This window comes from Ptychodera flava, chromosome 8, assembly GCF_041260155.1.
Source record: "Ptychodera flava strain L36383 chromosome 8, AS_Pfla_20210202, whole genome shotgun sequence".
Lineage (NCBI taxonomy): Eukaryota > Metazoa > Hemichordata > Enteropneusta > Ptychoderidae > Ptychodera > Ptychodera flava.
The window spans coordinates 383,630-409,615 of NC_091935.1; the positions used below are offsets into that span (position 1 = coordinate 383,630).

General features: G+C 38.0%; 2 protein-coding genes across 2 annotated transcripts; both read right to left on the bottom strand.

The window, feature by feature from the left end:
• Window positions 1-5,995: 5,995 nt before the first annotated feature.
• LOC139138128 (HMG domain-containing protein 4-like) lies at window positions 5,996-15,384 on the bottom strand. Its single transcript, XM_070706356.1, has 6 exons — window positions 15,076-15,384; window positions 12,168-13,462; window positions 10,968-11,046; window positions 9,740-10,044; window positions 9,022-9,144; window positions 5,996-7,971 (listed from the first exon to the last, which is right to left on the bottom strand). Exons 1-6 carry the CDS (start codon window positions 15,191-15,193, stop codon window positions 7,927-7,929), a joined length of 1,965 nt encoding a protein of 654 aa, XP_070562457.1. The 5' UTR covers window positions 15,194-15,384; the 3' UTR covers window positions 5,996-7,926.
• A 7,316-nt stretch (window positions 15,385-22,700) lies between these two features.
• Window positions 22,701-25,567, bottom strand: LOC139138129 (uncharacterized). Its single transcript, XM_070706357.1, has one exon. It carries the CDS (start codon window positions 25,090-25,092, stop codon window positions 24,097-24,099), a length of 996 nt encoding a protein of 331 aa, XP_070562458.1. The 5' UTR covers window positions 25,093-25,567; the 3' UTR covers window positions 22,701-24,096.
• Between the last annotated feature and the right edge of the window lie 419 nt (window positions 25,568-25,986).

Sequence of the window (25,986 nt, forward strand, 5' to 3'; positions counted from 1 at the left end):
CTCCCTTACTTGTTTATAATAATGACAAAATAACAATAGATACAAGAAAATTGTACATATATATATATAATTAGTCAATCATCTCAAAGGTAAGCTTTAGCATTTTTATTTAATACATTGCTGTTAGAAATAATTTTGATATTGCATTGGAGCGAATTCCATCAGTACGGATCTGAGTGTTTTACACCATGTTTACTTTGCATAAAATTTACTCCAGGTATATAAAAATTTTCTTGTTTTGGGCTAGTGGATCCATTGGGACTCACACTATTTTGACTTTGGTGATGGGGGGGGGGGGGGGGGTCGGGGGATTTACCATGTTTTTGAAAACCAAATAGAAAGTCAGTGTATTTTTGAATCAAGACACAGTATAATTGCACAAAATGCATGATAGCTGCCATGGCATCATTCAGTTTTTGTTTTTCGGCGTGCCATTTGGGCACATAACTTTAATACATCAGAGATATATATCAGAGCTATCTTGATATTTGCAATTTGAAAGTCTGTTTCGCAAAGCATCATACCAGCCACAAATTGCATCATTCATCTGTTGTTGTTTTTTCCAAGAAGGGCTCAGCCAGTTTTTGACTTCAGCAAAAAATAATCCACTCCCTGCTGAAGAAACTGACCAGTTCCTCAGTAAACTATTTTGAGAAGCAAATAGTATCATACAACCTTGGATCTGAATTCTGTGCTCTTTTTGTCTTTATTCATGATAAAACCAGAAATATTATTATTATAATGCATTTATTGTCATAAAAATTACTACATTAACCATTCACAGAGACCACAGAACACACAAATTTATTAAAGATCTCCGATGGACCATCAAATTTTAAATTTTTATAATCTGTAACATTGTACAGAAGTCTTAAAGTATTCTGATTTACAAAAGTAATCTTATTTACCGTGTGTAAAAGTCAGTGCTCACCATGGGTGATATTTAGTTGTACATTGAACGCTGTCTTAACCACGATCAGTCAGTTTATGAAAGTCTGTCTTTTCCTCTTCTATTCCACATCAAATAGCTTTGTTCTATGAACCTTTCTATACTGGACACTTTTATAACTTAATCCTTTCCAGAATTCCATCAGTATTTGGTTTAGACAGCTTTCACTTAGTATGTCATGGCATGAGAAATAAGAAACATTTTTCTAAAATGATGTGTCACAAGTACAGACAGTATTTACATAACATAACAGAAATGACCAATGCTGCCACTAAGGCTTAATTGTCCTCTTTCATACGTAAGGCCAGAGACCTACGTACCAGTCACAGTGATTGGTGTTTGTGGTCTGATAAGGTCCGCTTACAGCTAACTGATTGGCTTGACCTTTTCCTTACTATGTAATGTTCAGTTCATGGCACTGTGATTGTCTGCCTCATGTCCCTATGTTAGCCTCGTTTTGTAATCTTCACTGTATGGCCCATGTACTTCCTGTAAACTGTTGTACTTGTAGTAACCAATCAGGATGCTTGCATGTGCTTCAACCGCGACGTGAAGACAGAGACAGAGACTCAGTGTTCACTGAGAAACATGAAATCATTCAATTTGATGGTTTTATTTTGCTCTGCACACTTTGTGTTCAGCAAGTCCACCTTTAATAGTAATATTTTGATGTGGTCCGTAGCGCAAAATAAGCATTTTCTTTTGTAAATTTGGAAACATCGGGCCGAATGATGACATTTTGTACCATTTGGAAAGAAGTCTGGTACGAAGCGATCATGCATAACACTAACAATGCATACAGTGTTCATCAGACACCTGAAATGCATTATTCTAACAATCATCACAATCCCTACAGCAAAGAAACTAGCAAAATTTCAAAATGTCCTCCCTTATGACAAATATCACTGGTTAACCATAAAAAAATTGAATTTCAATAGAAATACTGTAAATATCATTATTTTAGACAGAGAGGTGTCAAGGTGGTGGATTTACTGATATTCCGAGTTCCTTTTGAGAAAAAAATATTAATGGCATTCAGAACAAAGAAAAAAGGGTAAATTAAACAGGTACTGTTTTGATTCAGTTGGCGATGTCGTTTAAATTGTTCTTAGTACAGTACGGTTTCACAAAAAATGGACTGAAACATTGCATTGAGAGTATGAATGATTACAACTTGTGAACTATATATGCCTAATTTACTGTGGCTGTCCCAATCAAAAGTGAACAACTGTAAAAGACTCCGGCTGCCTGATACTTCAGCAATGTAAGGCTGGTAGAGTACTATCTGCTGGTGTTCCAGCTGTAGTACATCATGAATCGGTCTTTTTTTATCTTAACCAATCAGTATGCTCGATTTCCAACCACAAGCTGTTATAATGTAATTCAGAGTATGTTGCTGCGATCCACTGAATGGTTCACAAACGCTATTGGTGAACAGTCAATATATTCCACAATGTTCAGAATGTTTGTGCGTTTAGAACAAATTTACAAAAGAAGAGCTCTCACCAGTGACCAGCATTTTTTTAACATCAAGTGAACGTTCCTATGGCGAAATTGGTTTTCTGTCTGTGTTTGTAAATTGTGATTGAACCATGTGCCCAACGCAAAGACTTTAAGCTAAATGACTGGTTACCAAAACAATTTTCAGGAAGTACATGAGGCACTCTATTACGAGGCACCGAACACAACAGAACAAGGCTAACACAGGGACACATGGCAACCAATGACTGTGCCGTGAGATGAACATTACATGGTAGTGGGACCTAAGAGAGAGGGTCCACGCAATCAGTGAGCTGTAAGCAGACCTTTTAGGACCACAAACACCAATCACTGTGGCCAATACATGTGTCTAGGACATAAATCGTAGGTCATTTTGAAACAGGACTGTTTGCAGGTGCAGCCAACGAACAATGCACTTTTAAAAAGGTCCTTACTATGAAAAGATATATTGTGCATGACAAATGATGTGAACTGACTAATTTTAAATCAAGAGGGTAATTAATTAGCTGTTCATAATTTGCCCTCCCACAGAAAATTTTTCCACTTACCCTCCCACACTCAAACTTCATTTTTACCAACTCCCACTTATTTTTGCCTGTTTCCCCTCCCCACTGTGAATTTTTGAAGCTCCCTCGCCCTGTAGCGTAAAAAAACTTGCCAATTTCCCCTGCCCTGGAAACAATTCCCCTCAAAAAGTTTTTCGCCAAGCCCTGTCCCTAGGAAAATCAACCGATATCCGCCCTGCCCTACAAAAAAACCCTAAAATTTGCTCCCCTACCATCTAAAAACATGTCCCCTGCCCTAGCAAAATTTAAAATTCCCCTGCCCTCAAAAATTGCTCCTGGAATAGCTTTTTCGATGAATAGCTCCGTGGCTGCACCTGTGTTTGAAGGAACACTACTTTTGCAGTGTCTCTGAATGGTCTTGCAGTGCAGTGTCATGTTATAGGCCACTTGAGTTTCAGTCATTTCAACTGGCACTAGTTTTGGTAATGATAAACATCAAAACTCTGTGTGAAAGGTGAAATTTCAGTTGGAATTTTACTTCTGCGTTTTGAAGTTTAGCCCTTGCTAGTGGCACAATTGCTACCACTATACATTCAGGGTATGTTGTGACCACATGACCTGATTTACACACAGTAACTCAATAAATTACCATATGAAGAAGACGCAACATGGCTGACTCTGCAGCTGCAATGCTTTTTTTGGTACCAAAGCCTAAGTTGCTCACCAACTCAAATACTTAGAGAGAACACTGTGGTAATGGCTGAGTAACAAAACTAGAGAAAAGTTGAACAAATATGAATACTAGGATGAAAACCTGGAAACACCTTTACATTTATTTACTACCCTAAGCAGAATAAACAGTTCAGAAATGAAGTACTGGAAATCAAATATTGAATGCATAACTTTACTAGTGTGGTATATCTATGCATTCGTTCATGCATTGCCTTTCAAACATGAAAGTCCTACGAACACACAAATCATTGCTTCAAGAAAGGTCACAGCAGATTGCCATTGCTCTGCCATTGCAGATGACATATCACTACAAACACCCACTGAACTTCCTTTGAATTCATCATTTTTCAGTTACACAGCTAGTCTGGACGACTTTAGTTTTACCATTTTGACAATTATTTTAGTATATTTGCTCAATGAATCAGTTGCTATTTCTTTCAACACTATTCATAACAGAGGCACAATGGCCAAGAAGGTAGAGTACCAGGCTCACATCATAGGATGGTCAGTTTGAGACCTGGATGTGGCCAAAGTAGTGACTCACTAAAAAGGATGGTCACTTTAAGACTCCAGCAAGGTGCTTTGCACTTTACTCCATACTGCTCCATTGAGTAGTGGGTTATGGGTACCTCATCCCCTGAATGGGATTTTAACTCCTCGGATGATGGAGAAAATATTAAGATAAAATAAAGTATACATTTGTTGGAACACCCAGACCAAGTATTTGGTCAGTCAACAATTCTTGAAATCAAACATTCTCATTACTAACAATTGAAATTAAAATGGCATTAATTTGTCAACATAATGATACATGTCATAACATATACAATTCTGACGGGATTACAGACTTGCAGAAACTACAGTTGATACACTATATACTGAGAAAATCTTGTCAACATTTTCAGTCATTTTGGTTGCAATTACTTAAAAATTCATATTTGGACAATAGAGTCTGATACACAAACAATGTAAGATTATATATCCTTTGAACACTGGTTTAAACAATGAAAAGAATTTGATGAGTTCATATCCAACTTTCATGACCCTACCAGTTGCTAAGTCCAGACCCTAGCACAACAGACATACACATAATGATGTATGATCACTACTTTATTGATTTCTGTAATGTCTTTTTTTTTCTCAGATTTAACGAGACATGTATTTGAAAATTTTGATAACTCCAATAAAAACGTAAAAAAAAAAAAAAAAAAAAAAAAAAAAAAAAAAAAAAAAAAAAAAGTCTATTCAAAGGATCATTCTCAACAAACTCCAAAATATCTTACAAACTCGGTAATTCTACACAGCACTGGAGTTTGTGATTTCAGTCAAAGATGAAGGCAGAGTAAAGAACTCTAATATTTTTATGATATACAATTTTTCTTGCAAAATATTGGAAATTACCTACAGGTCCCTCTGATTTGCACCATTGCAGATTGCCTGTCAAATAACTTTCTACTGTGATTAATTTTAATATACATCTACAGTTGAAACACAGATTACCATTTTCATAATATCTCATAAGAATGTATGGATATTGTAATAAAGCAGTAAAATTATGACTAAATAGTGGTAAAAGTCAAGCATTGTGGGTACTCAGAATATCACATTTTAAAAGGCAAGTAATGGCACTCTCAGGAAATCATTCTCCATTCAACAATTAACATGTAAATTTATTTTGTCATGTCTATTGGTAAAAACCAACATTTTCTTGTTTGTTAATCCAGATTTTACTAGTTGCCCTGTTTACCTGGAAGTTACTGCATATAGCTGGCGAGAAAATAGTTTAGAAATTTTACAAAATAAATATTTCTAACAATCAAGCATGGTTTTTCAAAGTAGTTCAAAATGCGAATAAGAAAAACCTGTTCTTAAAAATGCATTTAAAATACAAGTCTAGGAATTTCTCTACACATTAGAGGCATGTCTGACTGTTAAATTAGGAATCTCTAATGGTACAAATTAGAGTAAATTTAAGCAATAACCCCCGCCACAGGAGGGTATACACGAGATTTTGGTACAATACGCGACATATAGCATGAGCCGATAAGCGAGTGCTATATGGAGCGAATCGTACCAAAATTGAGTGTATACCCAACTGCGAAGGGGGTTATTGCTATTATACTCTTATCAACTTGTGTGTCTTTGTTGTCTTACTTGGGTATTTTCATCACTCTAAGTCCCCAATGCAGAAAACGGACGTCTGAGAGATCGAACGTCGGAAAGTCTGCGCCCGAGACCGAGCATTTTTATAAGTTGGGATTACGTACAGGCACACAGTATCCTACGATAAATACGCATTACGTTCATATCGACATTGCATTTTATTCGCATGCAACATGAACACTATACTTGTCAAAAAATACCTGCTGCAGTCACACAGAAAATGGGTCAAGAGTTCAAATCAAAAGAAAAAAGTAACAATATTTTCATAAATTTACATAAGAACAATAATCCTGGCTTTTTTGGCATACTAAAAATAGATTTGTCTCATTCTGTGCTGCATACGCGTACCGGTATATGGTATACATCGACTGTCATAACATTCAGAGGTGACACAGTGAAGTTACAGGATCTATTTTTGGTGGATAATTTGAACGTTAATTGTACCAGAAAACAAGCAGTTTTGAAATAATCCAGACTTGCGATGACTGCAACTGTGATGAACAGTTGTGCATAGTGTGTTCCCGATGCAGGGATAGCTGGACACTGACACTGCTCGTTGCATTTGATGTCAAATTTCGTTGCAATCGCCAGGAGTCATCCCATTGTTATTTTGAACTTGGTCTACATCCTTTAGGACACACCCCGGTCTGTTACGGCCCAAACTTTGGTAAAGAATATCTGACATACCGTTACTGTGAGGAAGTGTCAATTTATTTGTGTATGAAGGAATACTATCTTCATTTTAAAGAGCGGTAGGATATATTACGTCTCCACTCCCGCAACATCAAGCAAAGTTCACCGTGCGCTATGTTGCCCTAATATTTGTGTGCATTACATCCCGAATGTGCTGCCTCAGAGATGTCTTTCTTCATGTATCCCAACTTATTTACACCAAGAGGTGAGTTACAGACCCACACTTTATCTGTGAATCAAAATTCGGTCTTCGGTCTTTGAAACAAAGTGGACTGTTTATGATTTTCCTGAGGGTCTATGGTTTAGATAGGTATGTTCAAATGCACCGACCGGGCAATTTTCGAAAATGCTGGTTAGGGGCCCGTTTTACCACCGCTATCAGTGCTAAAACAGTATTTTAGCATCAGTGGAATGAGCTCTCGTCCAATCAGAATGGCGCATGGTAGCATGATATAATATAATACCGGATAGCTCTGCTATGTAATATGGGATATTCAAATTCATAATCCAGATGTGACTCCCTAGCTTGCGAATGGAAATGAAATATCAATACATGTATGTTTTCACTCAATGTACAATCTTACAAGGGAATCATCACAGAAAATAACACTTACAGTAAAGCTCTAAGTTATGCCACCATATCCTAGCTGGAACTTTCTTTAAACCAAGCATTTCTTTGTAGTTTACAGGTGTGTATAGTTTAAAGCAATAAACTATACATTCCTGTATCAAAAGCATGTGTTTCTGATCTTTGAATTCAACCCTCTGTATTGTTTTGGTAATATTCTGCTAAATAATAAGATGGGTATGGACAGAGACTTAGACAGACATACCCAGTGTTTTTGCTAAGGGCGGTAAGTAGGTAAATGTTACCAGGGTTCTCAAGTCATTTTACATGGTTCCCCTTGGTGTACCAATGCAGTCATAAAAGACAGCAGAAATGTTACCAGTGTTCCATAACTTTAGCAAAAATGCTGATACCAGTTGTACTATGCAGGACACTGATGCTAAAGGGGGAAGATCATGGATACAGAGGGGAGGGAAACGAGAACAGAAACAGTTGGCACTGATAAACATTAAAAAGCAGTTGGAACTAGCAGAAAATATTTACAATTCTACATGGCTATATTTTATGTCAGCTTCATTACATGTCTGTTTGTGAAACTTACCATGCTCAATAAAACTTAAGAATATGCACAAACAGAATCGCTGCACAGTAATTTGTGTCAACTGAGAAGTCAAGTCTTTCCTAACACAAGTGATATCTTTCAAATACATGTAGCTATCATCCCCATTGCAAAGTCTATGTATGTGACCACTCTGTAGAGAACACTGCAGGTCATTCCAAAGTTTGGTTGTGAAAGGGTAAACGATTGTCATTCATCACAAACCAGGCATTATGTACGCAATGTTATCCAGCAGAGAAACCTTGAAAAATAAAAATAATTTTACACAATATCAGAATGTGTAGATTATCATGATTCATGTCATTGATCTCATATTTTAGAATACTACATAACTGAAGTCACAGCAGCAATGTCAAGAGGATAGTATTATAGTATTGACAACAAGCAATCTAGCAGCCAATATATCTCCATTGTGTTCTTTATTGGTAAGAGAATTACATAAAAGGTGTTCTTTATTGGTAAGAGAATTACATAAAAGGTGTGGTCCAGTTGGTTAATTTGGGGAATACTGATGAAGATTTATGATACTTGAATGTCAGCAGCAAATTTCTGAATATGCTGTACATTATTTTTTGCTTGTGTTTCGATACAGAGCAAAAGCTGTAAATATACATGGCAGACATGAAGGATTGGTTCATCTCTTTAATTTTAGAGCAGCCTTCGCTGTGTATTGAAGGAAATGCAAGAGTGTTTTCAATGGTATATGCCAGGCTATGGGCAGTTATTGTGCACTGTAATGTGATATCCTCACGCGCTCTTTAGTAAAAAAGACGTGAGGAAAATCACAGTACAATTTTGCTTCACGAGACAAAAATATCAAACATGTTGAATATTTTGTTCAATATGTTGCACTAAGAGGAAAAAACTCATGAAAAATTGCCCACACACAAGAGTAAAATGGCTGAGCAAACAGTCTTGAACGAAATTTTGTTCAGCTAATTTCTCTTGTTAGCGCCAGGCTTAAGCTCTACATCTCTGATTTTGGAGCTAAAATTGTGATTTCAATATGCCTTTGGCCTCAGTCAAGCTTGTACAAATACATTGTTAACATTTTTTTAAAATACTGAAAAAGCCTTTTTTGCTCCTTTCGATTGCAACTACGTATTGTATTTCTGTTATAGTGATTGTAACACATCCAAAACTACACATCTATAAGAACAGCTGTACACAAATGTTCACAATTTTATAAAGTGTAGACATGATTCATTCATCCAATTTGCAGTGATGAACAAGTAGAAAGGTTGTTAAATATCAGTAAAACAGAACTAGTTCAGTGTTATTAAAGTGTCACCTGTGTATTGTGTGGGCAGCCGTCCAATTCCTTCACCTGTGATGTCAAACACAACAACGGTCCAAGAGCACACAGAGTTGAGTCAAGCAAGACTGATAAGCTACCATGCACTTCAATGTTACCCTGAAATCAAACACATCAATGGACTTTATTGGCAATTCCTGTAGACAGGATACTACTCACTAGCTAGCCCGTGTTCAAATGCAGATATGCCATGGACTGCAACTATACCATGGACTGCAACTATGCCATGGACTGTAACTATGCCATGGACTGTAACTATACCATGGACTGCAACTACATGTATGCCTTGGACTGAAAATATGCCGTGGATTGAAAATATGCAATAAAGATGAACATTGGAAGAAAAGGGGCAGAACATAACGTTATACGGTAGAAAACTACATGTAATTAACCAATCAGTGATTGGAAATCTTTTCTTTTCCAAAAATAAAACAATTTCATAAGCTAGTTATGACTATTTGAGAAGCTAGAGATGAGCTTTCTTGATATTCTAACTGCTGGAAAATAATTCATCATTAGTTTAACATAACTACAACACCATGGTACTGTAAATCATGAAGACTGTACAGAGACTGAATATCCAGCACAACATAGAAAGAACAGGGTAACTACAAATTATGACTGTTGCGGATTTCTAGATGTGAAAAACAAAGTAATTTTGATGATGTATTGCCAAAATTAATTACTGTAATACCTGATGCTCTTGAAGTCTATTTCCAACCAAGCTAAGGGACTCTCCAAGCAATTTGAGATAGGCAGCCATATCAATGGGTTGGGTGTTAGGTTCACTGCATCTAAGTGGACTACTTGATTTCCTCACTGGACTTCCTGCCTTTGGTTTTATTGCTTTGTCCTTCAGTTCATGTTTATTTTTGGAAAGGTTAGGAACATTCTTGTGTTTGCTCTTCTGTAGTCGCTGTTTTCGCTTCCATTTACCCTTTTCTTTGTCAGAGAGCTGTTGCCAGATTGCTCCCAGCTTCTTGCTAATTGTTGAGAAATCTGAAAGATATTTGAGATTTGCAAATGTCGCAATCAGAGAGGTCAAACATTAAAGCCAAACATCCATGTTGCACTGTTAGCCTTAAGGTAGAACGCACCTCGGTGACAGACATTCGGACTCTCAAACTTTTACAATTCTCTTCTGATATACCACATGTGGAGGTTCATTTTAAAGCTCTTGGTGAAAGAAAACTTTTCACCGGCTTAGATTTTCGAATTTCGAAAATATTTATTTTTCTCCATAGAGTTAACATAGGGATGGTGGCCATTTTGAATTTCTGATATCGGTAAATCTTGGGTAATTTGTTTCTCTAGTACCAAAATTTGCACGGTGACCCCCTATTTTTATTCTTGATTTGGAAAGAGAATGATTGAAAGATTCCTTGAGGAAAGTTAGAGCAAAAGTTTAAGTCTTTCACTTTCGAGGTGCATAGTACCTTAAATGAAAACCTGGTTCTGTGTTCAACCAATTTGGGACATTTTAGCCAAAGACCCTCTTTTGTTAGAGGTCAATGATTTGCAAAACTTCTGGAGCACATAAAAATTGTCACTTCCTAAAGTTCATGACAAGTTGAAACCATTATTATTCACAAATTACCAGTTTTGTTAATCCTACCAGTACATCAATGACAAGCCCAGGTTGCAAGGTCATAAATACTTCTCTGTGTGCTGTCAAATTCAGTAATGACATGGAAACTGCTTTTCATTTTAAAAATGAATAAAATCTAGTTATAAACACAGACAAAATGGTCTTCACTTGGAGTCACAAGGCATTATACTTGTTAAATTATTTTCAAAGATAACTAGATACAAAAGAGAACTTGTCAATGATCTTCAACACTGCTGCAACATTGTTGGCGAAATCAATGAATTTCAATGTATTTTTGAAATTCAGTTTTACACTCAAATAAATTAATCCTTACCAATGCCGGGATTGTCAGCAACTAATTTGGATCTGTTGTGGTTACACCAAAGCATGTATGCTGATAGTGGTTTTTTACTCTGCAAACAGAATAAAAAGAAAAGCCTTGCAAAATATTCTGATATGGTCTAGGCTTTTGAACAGATGACTACCTGGTACAAACATATCAACAACCCCTTCTTTATTACACAGCTTCAATACACTGATGTACATCTGTCCATGTATATCTATGGTCTAACAAGATATTACATGGTGAAACTTGGCTGGCAAATCAGATCTCAAAACAAGACTACACATTACTGAAATTGTAAAGCTTTACAGCAGAAGAAGCTGGCAAATAATTGTGAAAGTGTCCAAGTTTGGCAATACTGGTACAAACTAACTTCTAAGTGAGATTATCTAGGTTTGCAATATCTGTAAAAACTATCTCAAAAATTTAAGGAGAAGAATACAGAAGATCAGAACAAAGTTAAAGTTATTTAATGAAATGATCTGATAAGATTTATTTGAGAATAGGTTGTAGTTATGCTTGGATAAGATGCTGTCACAATAGCCATGAAATAAAAACCCTTGTTCAGTGACTTTTGACAATACCAGGTGTACCGTACATGTATATCATGTCATACCCTCACGATTTCCACTGTTCTGAATGTATGCTAGGCTCTGTTGATGGGCTTGCATTGTTTTTTCATTAAACATTTTAATGAGCAATTTTCATCAGCATCACCAAACATCACATCCTGTTTTTTTACAGTGATGTGTATAATTAATAGTTATTATTTAACTCAAAAAAACATTTACTCTTGAAGAGAGAATTTAGTGAATATGATTGGCTGTTGCAGAATGTTCCGTCCAACAATAGCATTTTAGGTCTATAGTTCATCCATAGACATTCACAGGTCTATAGTCATACCATAGACATTCAAGCGTCTACAGTTCAACTTGTTGATTCACACTGGTCAAAGTACCAGGATGTACGTTCACTTTGGGTCAAGAAAATGACAAAATGCATTACAAATGACTCAAAGCCTTATTAAAGAAATTTGCACAGCACATCAAAATATTTGTAACACTGGAGACAAATTTTTGAAGGTGTGACTTTTGAGAGAAAACTCAGCAATGTTTAGTTTCAAAAACTTTAAAGTTGTTTTGACGCAATTTGAAAACAGTGTTTAGCAACAAATCTGAATCCAAAGCTAACCTTTTCCTTCTTGTCTTTCCTGCCTTTGTCTTTCTTGCTTCCTTTAGTCTTTGTGTCCTTTTTTTCTTTCTTTTCTTTAGGTTTAGACAACTTCTTCTGCTTGTCTATTTCTTCTCTGCTTGTTTTGCTCTCTTCCATGGAATCTGAGAATTGAAAGGCTGGACTCCCGCTATCATCACGTACATCTATCACTTGCATTAAAGCGTCACTCTCAACCACAACAGTCTCTTCATCTTCAGGAACTTTCAATTTGATTTTCATCTTGTCTTTACTTCTTTCTTTGGATTTATCTTTTTTGTCCCTCTTGTCTTTCTCTTTCTTGTCCTTCTTTTGCTTTTTCTTCTTTTCCTTGTGAGTTTTTTCCTCACTGACAAGCGGAGGCACTGTCTCCTCAAACATTGCAATTTCTCCTGGAACAATTTTCTCTCTCTCCATCACTTCAGTGTGTTCAGCATGTACTTTCTTCTTCTTCTTCTTGGCAGGTTTATCTCCGGCATCAACAGTGACATCTGCTGCAAATTCAAGATTCTCTTCAACATCACTGTATTTCTTTTTTTTTCTTTTGTTCTTTTTAGCCTCAGCTGATTCCATTTGGAACAAGTTACTCTGTTGATTGCCGTCTGAATGAAATGTCAATTTTGTTTTGACTGATTCCTTTTCCTTGGTCTTAACCAACTCCTTTTCCTTCCTTTTCTTCTTCTTTTTCTCCTTTTCCAGAACACATGCTGGAGAAAACTCTGCCTCAGGTGAACTGATGGAATAAAAAGGCTCAGATTTTTCCTTTTCCTTTGGAGAAAGGATTAATTTAAGCTTAATTCCACTGTCTTTGTCCTTCACCGGACTTTCTGGATAGCCCTCCAATGGTGCAGGAATATTTTTCTTGCTCTTTTTTGATGAGCTTTTGTGTTTGGATTCTGGCATGGTCTCAACCGGCAAGTACATCTGACTGACTCCAGACATTCCTTCACTAGGTTTTTTCTTTTTGTCCTTAGATTTGCGATTGTTCCCCTTTTCATCTTTGTCTTTGCCAATGCTGATTTTCAATTCTGGCAAAGGCCCTGGATTGTATGCAGGATAATCCTCTTCCCTGCCGATTCCACGTTTCCCATTTTTGTCCCTTTTATTTGAGGCCTTAGAAATATCTGGATACTCTGCAATCTCAAGGTCTACCTCTTCTTCTGCTTCCAATAATTTGGCAGATTTTTTCCGGACTCTGCTTGGTCTATTGATACTGTGATCATACGTCAGCCAATCAGAGTTATCGTCACTTGAGTCATATGATACACTGCCAATGTCTACAAAATCAAATGAGAGTAGATGACTGCATGATGAGATTTTGATGAGGTGTTTTTGGAAAAATATAGTCATAGAACAGAACTCTAATGGAAAAAGAGACACCTTCTGTGGGTTAATTTCTAACATTAGTACAAAAGACAGACAATATTTCCCAATGTGGGTAGAATGCCATTAAAAAATTAAAGTAATGAATAGCACTGATCACGATTTCAGGTTTGCTACTAAATATAGCTGCACAAGCACAACATCGGACACAACTGCTTGAAATTCTGACAAATTTTGTTATTGCATGCATGATTGTTGTTGTTGCAGCTTGTAGTTTGAGGTTTAGCCATGAATTAGTGTGACCTTTAGAATCTATTGTAACACTAGAGGGTTTTATTTTTGTTGTTCTTGTGAAAAATGTACACAAACATTTATTCCTGCATATATGAAAAAAAAAATTATGTCATTTGCAATCAACGCTATTGTACATAAGCAAAGTCCAGTCACGATATATTGATTGGTTGAACTGTGTGATTCAAAGAAAATGAGTTGTTTCCATTTACACTGTTTGAAAATTAAAGATTGAACATGACTTCTTTATTGTTAGTAACAAGTACCAAGGAGGTAGAGAGGTTTGCCTCCTCAAGCAAGCACTGATCTTTACTTAGCTGCAAAATTATAGCTCTACGGTTGGGCGGTCGGTGAGTTTTGGTTTTTGCGACCTCGCTCACCAGTAGAGCTACTATGACGAAGGCCCTGAAGCATACAAAATAAGCACGCTGCACATGGCACGGTATTTTGATGTAAAATCCCATATATTTACTGCATTTGGTCATATTGATTTATCACTACTGAAGATTAAACACTATACTACACTAACCTTGTCGTGTATGGGGTTTAATTGGTATTTGTTCAAATACGTCGATCACGTTTCAAAAACATTTCTTAGAGCCGCCATTACCAACTTCCGGTAATGGCAGCTCCCAGAAACACGCTCAATGTTTATGGAACACGATCGACGTGTCTGTGCTAATACCAAACCCCATAAACGACAAGGTTAGTGTAGTATAGTGTTTAGTCTTCAGTAGTGATAAATCGGTACGACCAAATGCAGTAAATATGTGGGATTTTACATGAAAATGCTGCGCCATGTGTTGCGCGCTTATTTTGTATGCTACAGGGCTTTCGGCATTGTAGCTCTACTGGTGAGCGATGTCGCAAAAACCAAATCTCACCGACCGCCTCAACGTAGAGCTACAATTTTGCAGCTAATCTTTACTCACTCTTCTACTACTAGTGACTCAAAACATCATGTGATGACCCCTGCTCTGGACCGAAAAGAGACGGTCTTTTTTTAATTTACCACGGCACAGGAACACAGCCAATGTTCCTATTTCCTCGATGTACAATAACTCAACCCTTTACAGCCAAATACTGGGTCTGAATTTTCGTAAATGACCAAGATATAAGGTCAGTATCACCTTTGGTGGCAGTCAGTGAGGGCGCTATGACAAGCGGGCAATGTTTTATGCATGGAGCGACAGAAACAATATTTCCGAACAAGCTGGTGTTTTATAGATGTGGATACTTCAGTAATGTAGAGCATTCAATATCCCGTTTTACTTACTACTAACTGAATCTATAGTCTTCTTCGCTTTCTTTGCCGATTTCCTTGATGAGTACGATTCGGTGTCGTCCTGACAGTCAGTCGAGGGACGCTTTCTCTTGCTTTGTCGGCTAGACATTGTTGCATCGATTATTTCACGTCAGAATGATCCGGTAATCGCGGTGTAAGAGATTTCTGTAACCGTATCGGCGCAAATATGACGGAGATCCCTGCAGCAAAGTATCTGATGCTCGGGAATCGCCGCAATCAGGAGCCGTTTTCCCTCCAAATATCAAAACAAGGCCGCCATCTTTATTGAATACAAAACATTATAGTTGAGGGCGCTCTACAAAGAGATCCGAGTATCTCTGAGCCACATGCCTCTCGAGACAGCAGCAGGATTTATGTATTGAGAAACGCCTTAGGGAGCGTTCAGTTATTATGGCCGGGGGTGGGCCACCTCAAATTTGAAAACTGCAAAGGGGGGGGGGTCATGTTTTTTTCAAACAACTCAGAGGGGGTCACTTAATTTTCATAAGTATCCGTCCCGTCAAAAAGCAGTTTCAGTGTTCAGAAATATTCTGGGAGATAAAAATGATTCATTGCATGATTTCATTCACCTGTAAATCTGAACAAAAGTATAATTATCCGTCACATGAACATCTTAACTTGACAAATCTGAGGCTTGTCTTATTGTAAATCAAGCTCACTGCACTGAGCGCAATGAACAATACCTATTACTTACATATTAGAGAGCACGTTTTGTCAGGGAAATTATTTAACAGTTACCTGTACTGAGACTACTAGTACCATGAAAAGTTAAATAATACTTTTAGGTGAAATTCCAATATCATAATTGTTGTCAAAATCTGAACTTTTAAATACCTTATTTGAATCAAGTACATTTGTATCAATTATCAAACACTTGTAAAAGTACAAATTAATTTAGTTTAGCATTGTAAAAAAATTATTCTTAGTTTTCTCATAGACTCCAATGTATAATGAATCAACATTTCGGTGAAATTCCAAAATCCTATTTCTTGCACACATATCAACATTTAACCATCCTAGGCTAACTAAGTACTTTAAAATGAATTATCAAATGTCTATAAATATACAGATTTTGATAGTTTTGTATTGGAAAAAAATTATTCATATTTTCCTCATAGACGCCCATGTACAGTGAATCTACTTGTGGTATAATTCCAAAATCCAATTTCTGGCGAACACATCCATTTGTTACCACCCTAATCTCATCAAGTACATTGATATCAATAATCGAGAGTACATAAATACATGGGTTAACCTATTTTTGTATTGGAAAAAAATTATTCATACTTTCCTCATAGACTCCCATGAATAGTGGATGAACATTTTCAGTGAAATTCCATAATCAGTTTTCTTGTACACATAATATGCACCTTTAACCATCATATTCAAAACAAGTACAATTATGTTAATTATTGAACGTCTGTATATGCACAAGTATACCAAGTTAAAATTTTCATTGGAAAAAAAATTATTCACAATTTTAGCATTGACTCCCATGTATAGTGGATGAACATATTTGGTGAAATTCTGAGGTCAAACTTTTTGTCCACATGCCAGTTGTAACAACCCTATGTCATTTAAGTACGTTTATGTAAATTATCAAATATCTATAAATGCATAGATATAGTTTTGCATTGAAAAAGTATTACATAAATTTCTCATACATGTATGAGAAAATATATGTATACCATGTATAGTGAATCAACATTATCAACAGCTGATTTTTAATTAAATCCAAATATCAAAATTTTGTACACACACGCTTGCGCAAAAATATTGCGATCCACCAGTAATTTCTTTCCAACCCCTTTGAGGGGTAATTTCAAAATTATAGCAAGCCATAAGGGGAAATCTGAGCTTTAACACCTTGTGAGATTGTAGGAGGGTTATTTGAAAAAATCTAAGCTCTTTTTTTTTGGATTCTATCACACCATCCCCCCCGAGGTGTTGTGTGTGCAGCTTTACTCAAGCAGGTGGTGGTCATTAAATTTTTGTCATCTTGAAAGGGGGGTCATCAATTTTTTGGTACTATGGGTAGGGGGGTTCACTTGTTTTGACTGATGCGCTTTTCTCCTTCAGACTTCAGTGGGAGTTGCTGGAGTAGGCTACTGAGGGTCTCCTTTGTTCTGGCAAATTGATAAGCTTTACGCAGGGGTGGGGGTGGGGAATACTCCCGTAGAAAGGTGTACAGGTATGTGCCGCCCGAATGGGTCACTTTTTGACGAAAAGAGACCAAACATTGGTCGAATTTTCATCAGAAAAAAACTAAGCATGGGTCGATAACAAAACATATGTCTCACGCTTTAGGACAACCTTCACATGCAATAGAATAAAGTTGAATAAAGGTGAAAATTCCTCAACTTTGTATCGATTCATAAACGACAGTGCCAATTGTTGGCATATACCGTACATGGGTGGATGTTTTCAATTTGGGCGGCACCCCCCCCCCCCCCGACCGCCTCCCCCGAAATTGATACTATCCCTGACTTGATAGTATACAAAAGGAAGTCATTGATGCAATCACCATCTCTCCGTGGTGCAGAAGGCCTAAAGCATATTCTGGACACGGGATTACAGTTTGAGATCAAGTGAAAAATTGTGACGGGCCCCCTACTTTCACGCTGAGAGAGTGAAGCTCGATAGCTACTCATTCAAACAATTTAGGAACGAGCAAAATTACTGCAATTCGGTCTAACGACCGGGGCGGAAAAGAAAACGGGGGAGGGGTAAGAATAAACTGCGTGTTCAGAGGGGGGGCTTGAAAATTCTAGAGTTCTGTGAGGGAGGCCTCCACCTTTATACCCAATGCACAAATCACTCTGAATAGGACATAAAACAATTCTTTCATAAACCAGTCTTCTGAGTGTATTCAATGAAACAACTGCGATACAATGACTTCGAAAGATCATAAATAATTTGTACTTGTGAACACTATAAATGCTGACTGAAAGTGTTGGCATGAGAAATGACAGCAACGGTTGTCGATCATCGGTGTACTTTAAGGTAATATGCACCTCGAAAGTGAAAGACTTAAACTTTTGCTCAAACTTTCCTCAGTGAAACTTTAAACCATTCTCTTACCGAAGCAAGAATAAAAATCAGGGGTCACCGTGCAAACTTTGGTACTAGAGAGACAAATAACTTGCGATTTCTCCATATTTGAAATTCAAAATGGCCGCCATCCCTGTGTTAACTCTATGGGAAAAAATAAAATTTTCGATTTTCGAAAAATTAAGACGGTGAAAACTTTTCTTTCACCAAGAGCTTCAAAATGAGCCCCCACAAGTGGTGGGTCAGAAGAAAATTGATAAAATTTGAAGGCCCGAATATCTGTCCCCGAGGTGCGTTCTACCTTAAAGGCAGACAATGAAAAGGGAAAGAACGTTCAGGCAAATCAGTTAATACACCTTTACAAATTTATGCGACTTTATACATACATACATACATACATACATACATACATACATACATACATACATACATACATACATACATACATACATATACATACATACATTATGTCAGACAGACAGAAAGACAAAGAGGAAGACAAACAAACAGACAGACATACATACAGATAGAAATAGATATAGGTAAATAAATAAATAATAATTAAATAAATACATGCATCGATACAGTGATAGACAGATAGCACACTGCTAAGGGACCGTTCAGTTTTTACGGCCGGGGTGGGCCGGCAAAATCTAGGGGGGGGTCACCGTAATTTTGGAATCCGCGAAGGGGGGGGGGGCGGGGTCATTGCTTTTTCACTAATACGAAAGGGGTGGTCACCACATTTTCAAAAACATAATACCTACAATAAAGTGCACTTTATGCCATGGCGATGATCAACCCTCTTTACCGGCGGGCCGTCTTTGGCGGCCCACTACAAAAAATTGACTTTATGTATTACTCATGACCCTCTTAATGGGCAGATGCCTTTGGCGGCCCACTCCAATAAGGTTTACTTCATGCAATGTCCATGGACATAAGTTGTCTATGGAAATGAAGTTAAAAATTGCCTTACAGTCGTCCTAATTAACAGACGATTGCATAGATGTGGCTGAGAAGTTTGTGCACTGGCATCTCTGCCACACGAATAAAATGCGCCGCGTACCGGAGTTCAAATCCAAACCGTGCGGGTAAATTTGATATATGGGTTTGGGTTATTTTTCAGCGGGGGGAGGGGGGTCATCAAATTTTTTCGTCTGACAAAGGGGGTCATCTGTTTTTCATGAAAAATGCAGGGGGTCTATATTTTTTTGAACACCGGCGACAAGATTTTGCCGCCCCCCCCCCGGCTGTAAAAACTGAACGGTCCCTAATTGGCGCTTATGGGATAAGATGACGCCGTCGGTTCTTCAGTTTCATATTGGAGAGGCCTCCAAACATTTCCTTGTCGACAGATGGCGCTTTGAAAAATTTAGCTAACGTTGTGGAGGGAATATGCGAAACATCCCCCCCCCCGGATTGTGCTCGTTCCCTTAGGGCCTCTACAGTAAATCGTAGCATTTAGTTTCGGTTTCGGGTAAACATAAGTGCATGCATGCCATAACCTCTTGTCATCGTGGAACCTTATTTAAAAAGAGAATATCCGAAATTCTTTATTTTATATTTGATTGGCCTATTTAATTTCAATGGAGAAGGGCACTGGAAGACAAGCTTATGACAGTTTGAGTTCGAAAATAAAGGACCGGGCGGACGACATGAGTTTTATTCATCTATTTACGGTTAAAATACCACTCTATGGTGTCCATATTGGATTTACGTTGATCAGAGAAGGGAAATACCGGAATATGTAATCTCTCTCTCTCTCTCTCTCTCTCTCTCTCTCTCTCTCTCTCTCTCTCTCTCTCTCTCTCTCTCTCTCTCTCTTCTGAAGGAGTTCCAAGGCTTCCGTTATCTAAGTCAACTAGGGATTGCCTAAGTTCATTAACCTAAATGGTTAAATGTTGACTCTAGGGAGCCTTCAGTACTTACAGGAGGTGGGCCGGGGAAATTTCGTGCGCACCTGTACTGTAGATGTGACCCTCCCTCTAACCTCTTGTCTAATTGTCACCCCCCTTGTCCGACATTCTATAACTTGACCCTCCAACCAATCACTGAAGTATTCTCCCCAGGAATAACTGAACCAGTATGAGCTAATTTACATAACAATTAGTTTAATTGTTGTGTATGATAGAAACAGAAATTACAGGGAGAGACTGACGTTTTGGGAGGGAAGGTCGCAATTTATCACGCAGCATTATTTGAGGACCATACATTTGCGGGAGGGTCACCATATTATGCGCAACTGAAAGAAGGCAAGATGTGGCTGATACAGTGCTTCACCCGAAAATATTAAATATTAATACATGGGAGTCTATCAGGCAAACTATTGACAATTTCCCCCCTCAAAACAAGCTATATCTGTACTTTTATACATGTTTGATGATATATGTAAATGTCCTTGCTTGAAGTGGGAAGTAAAACATGCATGATTGCCATGTGTGTACAAGAAATTGGATTTTGAAATTTCACCAGAATGTTGATTCACTATACATGGTAGTCTACGAGGAAACTATGAATAGTTTTTTTCCAATACAAAATTAGGGAAATCCTTGTATTTATGTACTATTGATTATTAATACTAATGTATTTGATTAAACTAGGTTGATTAATAAGTGGAGGTATGTGCAAGAAATTGGATTTTGGAATTTGACCGAAATATTGATTTCATTAGATATGGTAAGCTATGAGAGAACTATGAACAATTTTTTTCCAATATAAAAAATAAAATTGACAATATCTGAGCATTTATAGACATTTGATAATTGATATACACTTTGCTATCTGTCCCACATGTTTTAAGTGTCCTGTCTTCCATCAGTTTGAACTGTCCAAGGTGTTCAATGTAGGATAACACTGCATCTTCTTTGCTTGTGAAGCTTGTTGTTAATGTGTATGTATTTAAAAGAATCAATGTATTTAGTCGATGATTTCCTATTGAGGAAATATCAAAATTACATTCAAAGGTTTGGCCGTAAAATCATCTTCTGCTAAAAGTGACCCAAAAGATAGGTTTTTGACCCTCCCCTTGGACAGTTTTCTGAAAAGTGACCCTCCCTCCAATTCACCCCGGCCCAACCCCACTTGTAATTACTGAAGGCTCCCTTAACTAGTCAGGATAATTAAAACGTAAATTTACAGTGGTCTTTTTGCAAGATAAAAATTGTCTGATCTGTTTTAAACATAATATCAACCATTTGCTCTTTATTTGTCACATTTGTCTCTATTTTCACGTAAAACCACGGTCCCTCCGCAAATGATCGAGGTAAACTTATAACTATGGTATATCTTTGTCAGAGACTTGTATTCAGGAAATGAAGTCAGAGTAAGCTGCAGCCTAACCATGTGACTATGCACGCAGATTTGGACAGTAAAATGACTGTTCGGAAATCCCATCGGGGAATCCCCGAGCATGTGAGTACGCCCCCTCCCCCAGTGACCTGATGACCTGTGTTAACGTTGTTTGTCCCGGTACTCGGACGCCCCAACTGGGCGGTAGGCTGTGTACATAAAAGGTGACATGGGCACTGCCGTAGTTGACGGCCCTTAAGCGCAGTCAACTACGGCGGTGCCTGTGACAGGTGTCAGTGGTTAGCAAGTCACGTTATTTCTGCTCTTGAGTCTTGAGTTTACTGTGTTTCTGACATTACACATTGACAGCGAGGTGATCTTCATCTGTGAAGTATTGCCATCAATTTTATCTCCACTTTAAAAATAATAGTACTCTAGCTATATTAAATTTATATTGTTACTATCTGGCCTATCTTTTTGACACAGCAATGCAATTGCTGTTTTAACTGCTGGTTTCTATTAATAATACATGACAACAACATGTCAGCTCTCCCTTTCGATAGTTTGGCCTTCGACACAGACAACGTGCTGGAAGTATTCAACACTGACAACGTACTGGAAGTATTGTAACTCCATGCGCTGTTTATTACAACAGTATCTGCCGATTAATCCGTTGCAGTAGATTCTTCATGATGATAAACAAGGAGGACCTATGGATAGATCATGAAAGTGCCGGTATTTAGAAGCGATATTTCAAGGATAGACCAAACAAATATGAAGCCATCAATACCAACTCGGAAACTCTCAAATAGTGAGCTTCGCGATGTATCTGTAGTGGAAGCGAAAGTCTAAGAAATTAAAACTCACAAACAACTTCTGAAAAGTTCATTCATCATAGTCGCTCGCCTCCTGGCATTTCTAACATCATTTTCCTTTATCGTTGTTAGGGACATTCATTTTTTATAACTGGGGGCGGCAAAGTCAGTCACGGTGGAGTGTCACCTTAGTTTTGAAATCAAAGAATGATAATAAATAGTTTCCTTTTTCGTGATCGGTGGCAAGACCATGTCTCAGTATTTCTGACGTGGCCACGCTACTCACAAAAAAACCAGTGTTAAATGCATGTCAATCTGAATCTGGAAAATGTAGAACAGACTGGCTAGCTTGAATATATTTTAGATTGTTAAACCTATTTAAACATATAACAAATTGGACAGACACTGTGTCATTAAGCCAGGTCAGTCTCGTGATACATTTCATTATATTCAGATATTTTTATTTGCGCGTCAGATATTTTTATTTGCGCGTCACAACTACACAAATGATTGTATTTCAATAAAACTTTTATTTCATCGTACAGCACGACAAAGGATTGTGCACACAAGGATGAACTGTGCTTTTAAAATAAAACACAACGCCTAAAATACAGTGATGTATAGGGCCTTGCCCATGACATAATAACAATTAAAGAAGAACATAGGTTTCTCTGCTTTCCCTTTTGATAAGTATGACACCTATAGAACCCTATACAATGTCATAACCATCCCTATCCCAGAAATCAAATGTTTCTCCCCATAATAGCGCTGTCAACTCTTCAGTAAACCGGAAATTATGATTCGTTTGCAAACTTAGCTCTAAATACTGCCCTGAATCATTGATCTGCCTCAAACGTTCCATAATAGAGCTTAGTTTATAATATTCTGCTTGACAAAAGACAACATGTATTAAAATTTCGAATTATTTACAGCATTAAATGTCCTGCATTTCCGTTGGCGCGTTGCCGACAGTTTTGAATGGAAAGACCTTTCTGTCGTACAAGAACACGTAAACAAAATTACGTTACGTACAAACGCTTGACCAGTCAGCTAATTATGTCACACTTAAAAATATTAAAAATACTTTTCAACAAAACAATGAGAATTTTCATTAAATAGTACGCCATAAGAAATTGTGTCGAATATGTCTATCAAACGGTCCTTGGATACTTGTCCTATGAAGTGGGTATGACAACACTTGAACATAACACAAGAGTGACAGGAAACGATCTTTGCAAACGTCAGTGTAGAATATTGAGAGATTTTGAAATCTAAATCTACAGTCACTCTGGATAAAAAGGCAATTAAACTTATAAAGCATGCTTTGTAAAGTTGAAGTGTATATCGTTGACATTTGTCTCTGTCTAAAGCTCCGAAGTAATAACTAAGTATCGGTGATTGCTGCTGACTACCTCTATCACTAATGGACAAAACTTTTCCCTGTGTTAAGTCATGAATCTAAGTCAAGACACAACTAAGCATGAATTGACTATAAATTCACGGCAGGGAAATATAAATTAATGCGATTGACGAAAAATAGTCAGCGTTTCCTTGTTTTGCAGCCAGAGGCCAAGATTACAGACGTCACAAGAAAAGAAAGGGATTCCCGGCCGACTCAACACCAAGAAAGTTGCAAGTTCACCTTCCTTGTATGCTGTAATGTGTCGTGTGTCTGTCTATCAGCTTTCCTGACCCAATGTCAACTGGGCTGGCTGGGTTCCAGTGCATTCACGCAGTGCGATCGTACATTGTCACTTAACTCGCTGTAGACTGTAACGTTAACTATATTGGATGCTTGGAGCGAGTTACGGCCGCGATTGGTTCCTCTGATGAATCACTAGTTAACGGCAAAAGCGTCATTATTGATGCCACTACTGTTTTCGAGGTCACCATTAACGCTGCTACCGCTGTCTTGGCTGCAACTTGAAACGCTAGGCGATGAAACCGATGACACATGTACACTCTTGTCGTCATCACTTAATTCTAATTTGGACACTTCAAATCCGTGTCGCTGTATTCCAGCATAAGTTACTTCATCTTCATTCGTACTTCGACTGTGTGGAGTAAACTCTCTGTCGTCGTCACTATGTTCGTGCAGTGAAGCATATTCTTCGTTGTCGTAGCGCCCCCTTGCCTGATCGTCGAGCAACTTGGCTAGAAAGTTTATGTATTTCATTGCAAGCCGTAAAATTTCGTTCTTACTAAGTCTCTTGTCAATCGGATGCGTTGGCAAAAGTTTCCTAAGTTCATTAAAAGCCATATTCACATTTTGTTGTCGCCATCTCTCTCTTGTGTTGGTGTAGACACGGCGCGGTGTCTTCCACGGGCTACGTTCACTGTGAATTCTTCTTTTCGCTACAAATAGTGACGCTGGTGTCAGCGGTGGCATGGCGGTGATCCGGGGGAGACTGTGAACAGGTCCAGAATACTGCACCAGCAGCTGCTGTCGTTCTAACCATGGAAGTTCCGCATGCCCGTTTATACCACAGCCCGGAGTGCGTTCCGTCTTCTGATGATGACGAAAACTCAACGTTTCCATGGAAACAACGTTTCTCCAATCATTTTTTTCTGCCGCTTCCTGCTCTCGACCCACTTTGATTAGCTCTACTTCCCGCGTCCCCTTTTCATTCCTGTCTTCTAAGAGCTTTTGTCTCAAAATGCCACCACTTGGCACGCTGCATTGATGAGGGTCGCCCACGTCAACCTCTGTTTGCGGTGCCTTTTCGTTGTTTACCTTTTCCTCCGAGTTTTGCATATCTAAGAGGGGAGACAGTTCGATATCGTTGTCCCCAGAAGCATCGATGTCGCTCACAGAAGGCTCAGGAGAAGCCATTGATTGTCCAAAAAATAATCAGCGAAGGCAAATGCGTCCACTAACTTTCAAAACTATATCACAAGTCCAGCTAACGCTGCTAAAGTGCTCGGATAAAGTTGTCGTTTCTCTCACAAAGACGATATCTTCCAATAAGATACTAACTCGTTCGACCGTTCTGCAAACATTCGCTTAATTTATAGGTTTTTTGTCGACTCCCTTCCTCCCGTTGGCCTGATCTGGAAAATACTTTCACTTGATTACGTACAGGCAAATACTTCCCCGTTTAAAAATACACAAGGAATAATTCGCGACGAGGTATTGCAGTGCCGACGGCGAATTATCGTGATCGCCTCTAACCTCTATCGTCTTTGTATCCCAAACCACAGGCTCAGCTCTATCCGGTTATTCTTCTCTTCAAAACACCTTACTCATGCGTGACAGAATGAGACCGCTTTATATGTAGCATTCTTTAGGGAAACTCGTGACTTCAATGTGTTGGACACAGAAACCACACCATATAGCTCACGTGCATAGCACAATGAACCAATCCCGACTCCCCAATCTGTGGTGATGATATCGGATATAGGAACTCACAAGCAAGTCGAAAATAATTTGAGCCAAGATGATTCAGTTCTAACTTTATGAAAAGTTGAAAAACGAAGAAGAATTACATCGTACCACATAACTGACGACGGCATTAAGGTGAAATAAAATGTTAAGCAGACAAGCTGTCCCCCATAGAATAGCTCTCTGATAGAGGGCCGGGCGTGCGACGGGCATCGATTGAAATACGAGACATCCCCATCCGTCTTCGTGTCGACTGACTGCTTAAGGGTTGAACAATGAACGAATACCTTTCGCTACATCATAGTCAGAATCAGTCTTGTAGGAATTTTGAAATCCTTGTACATA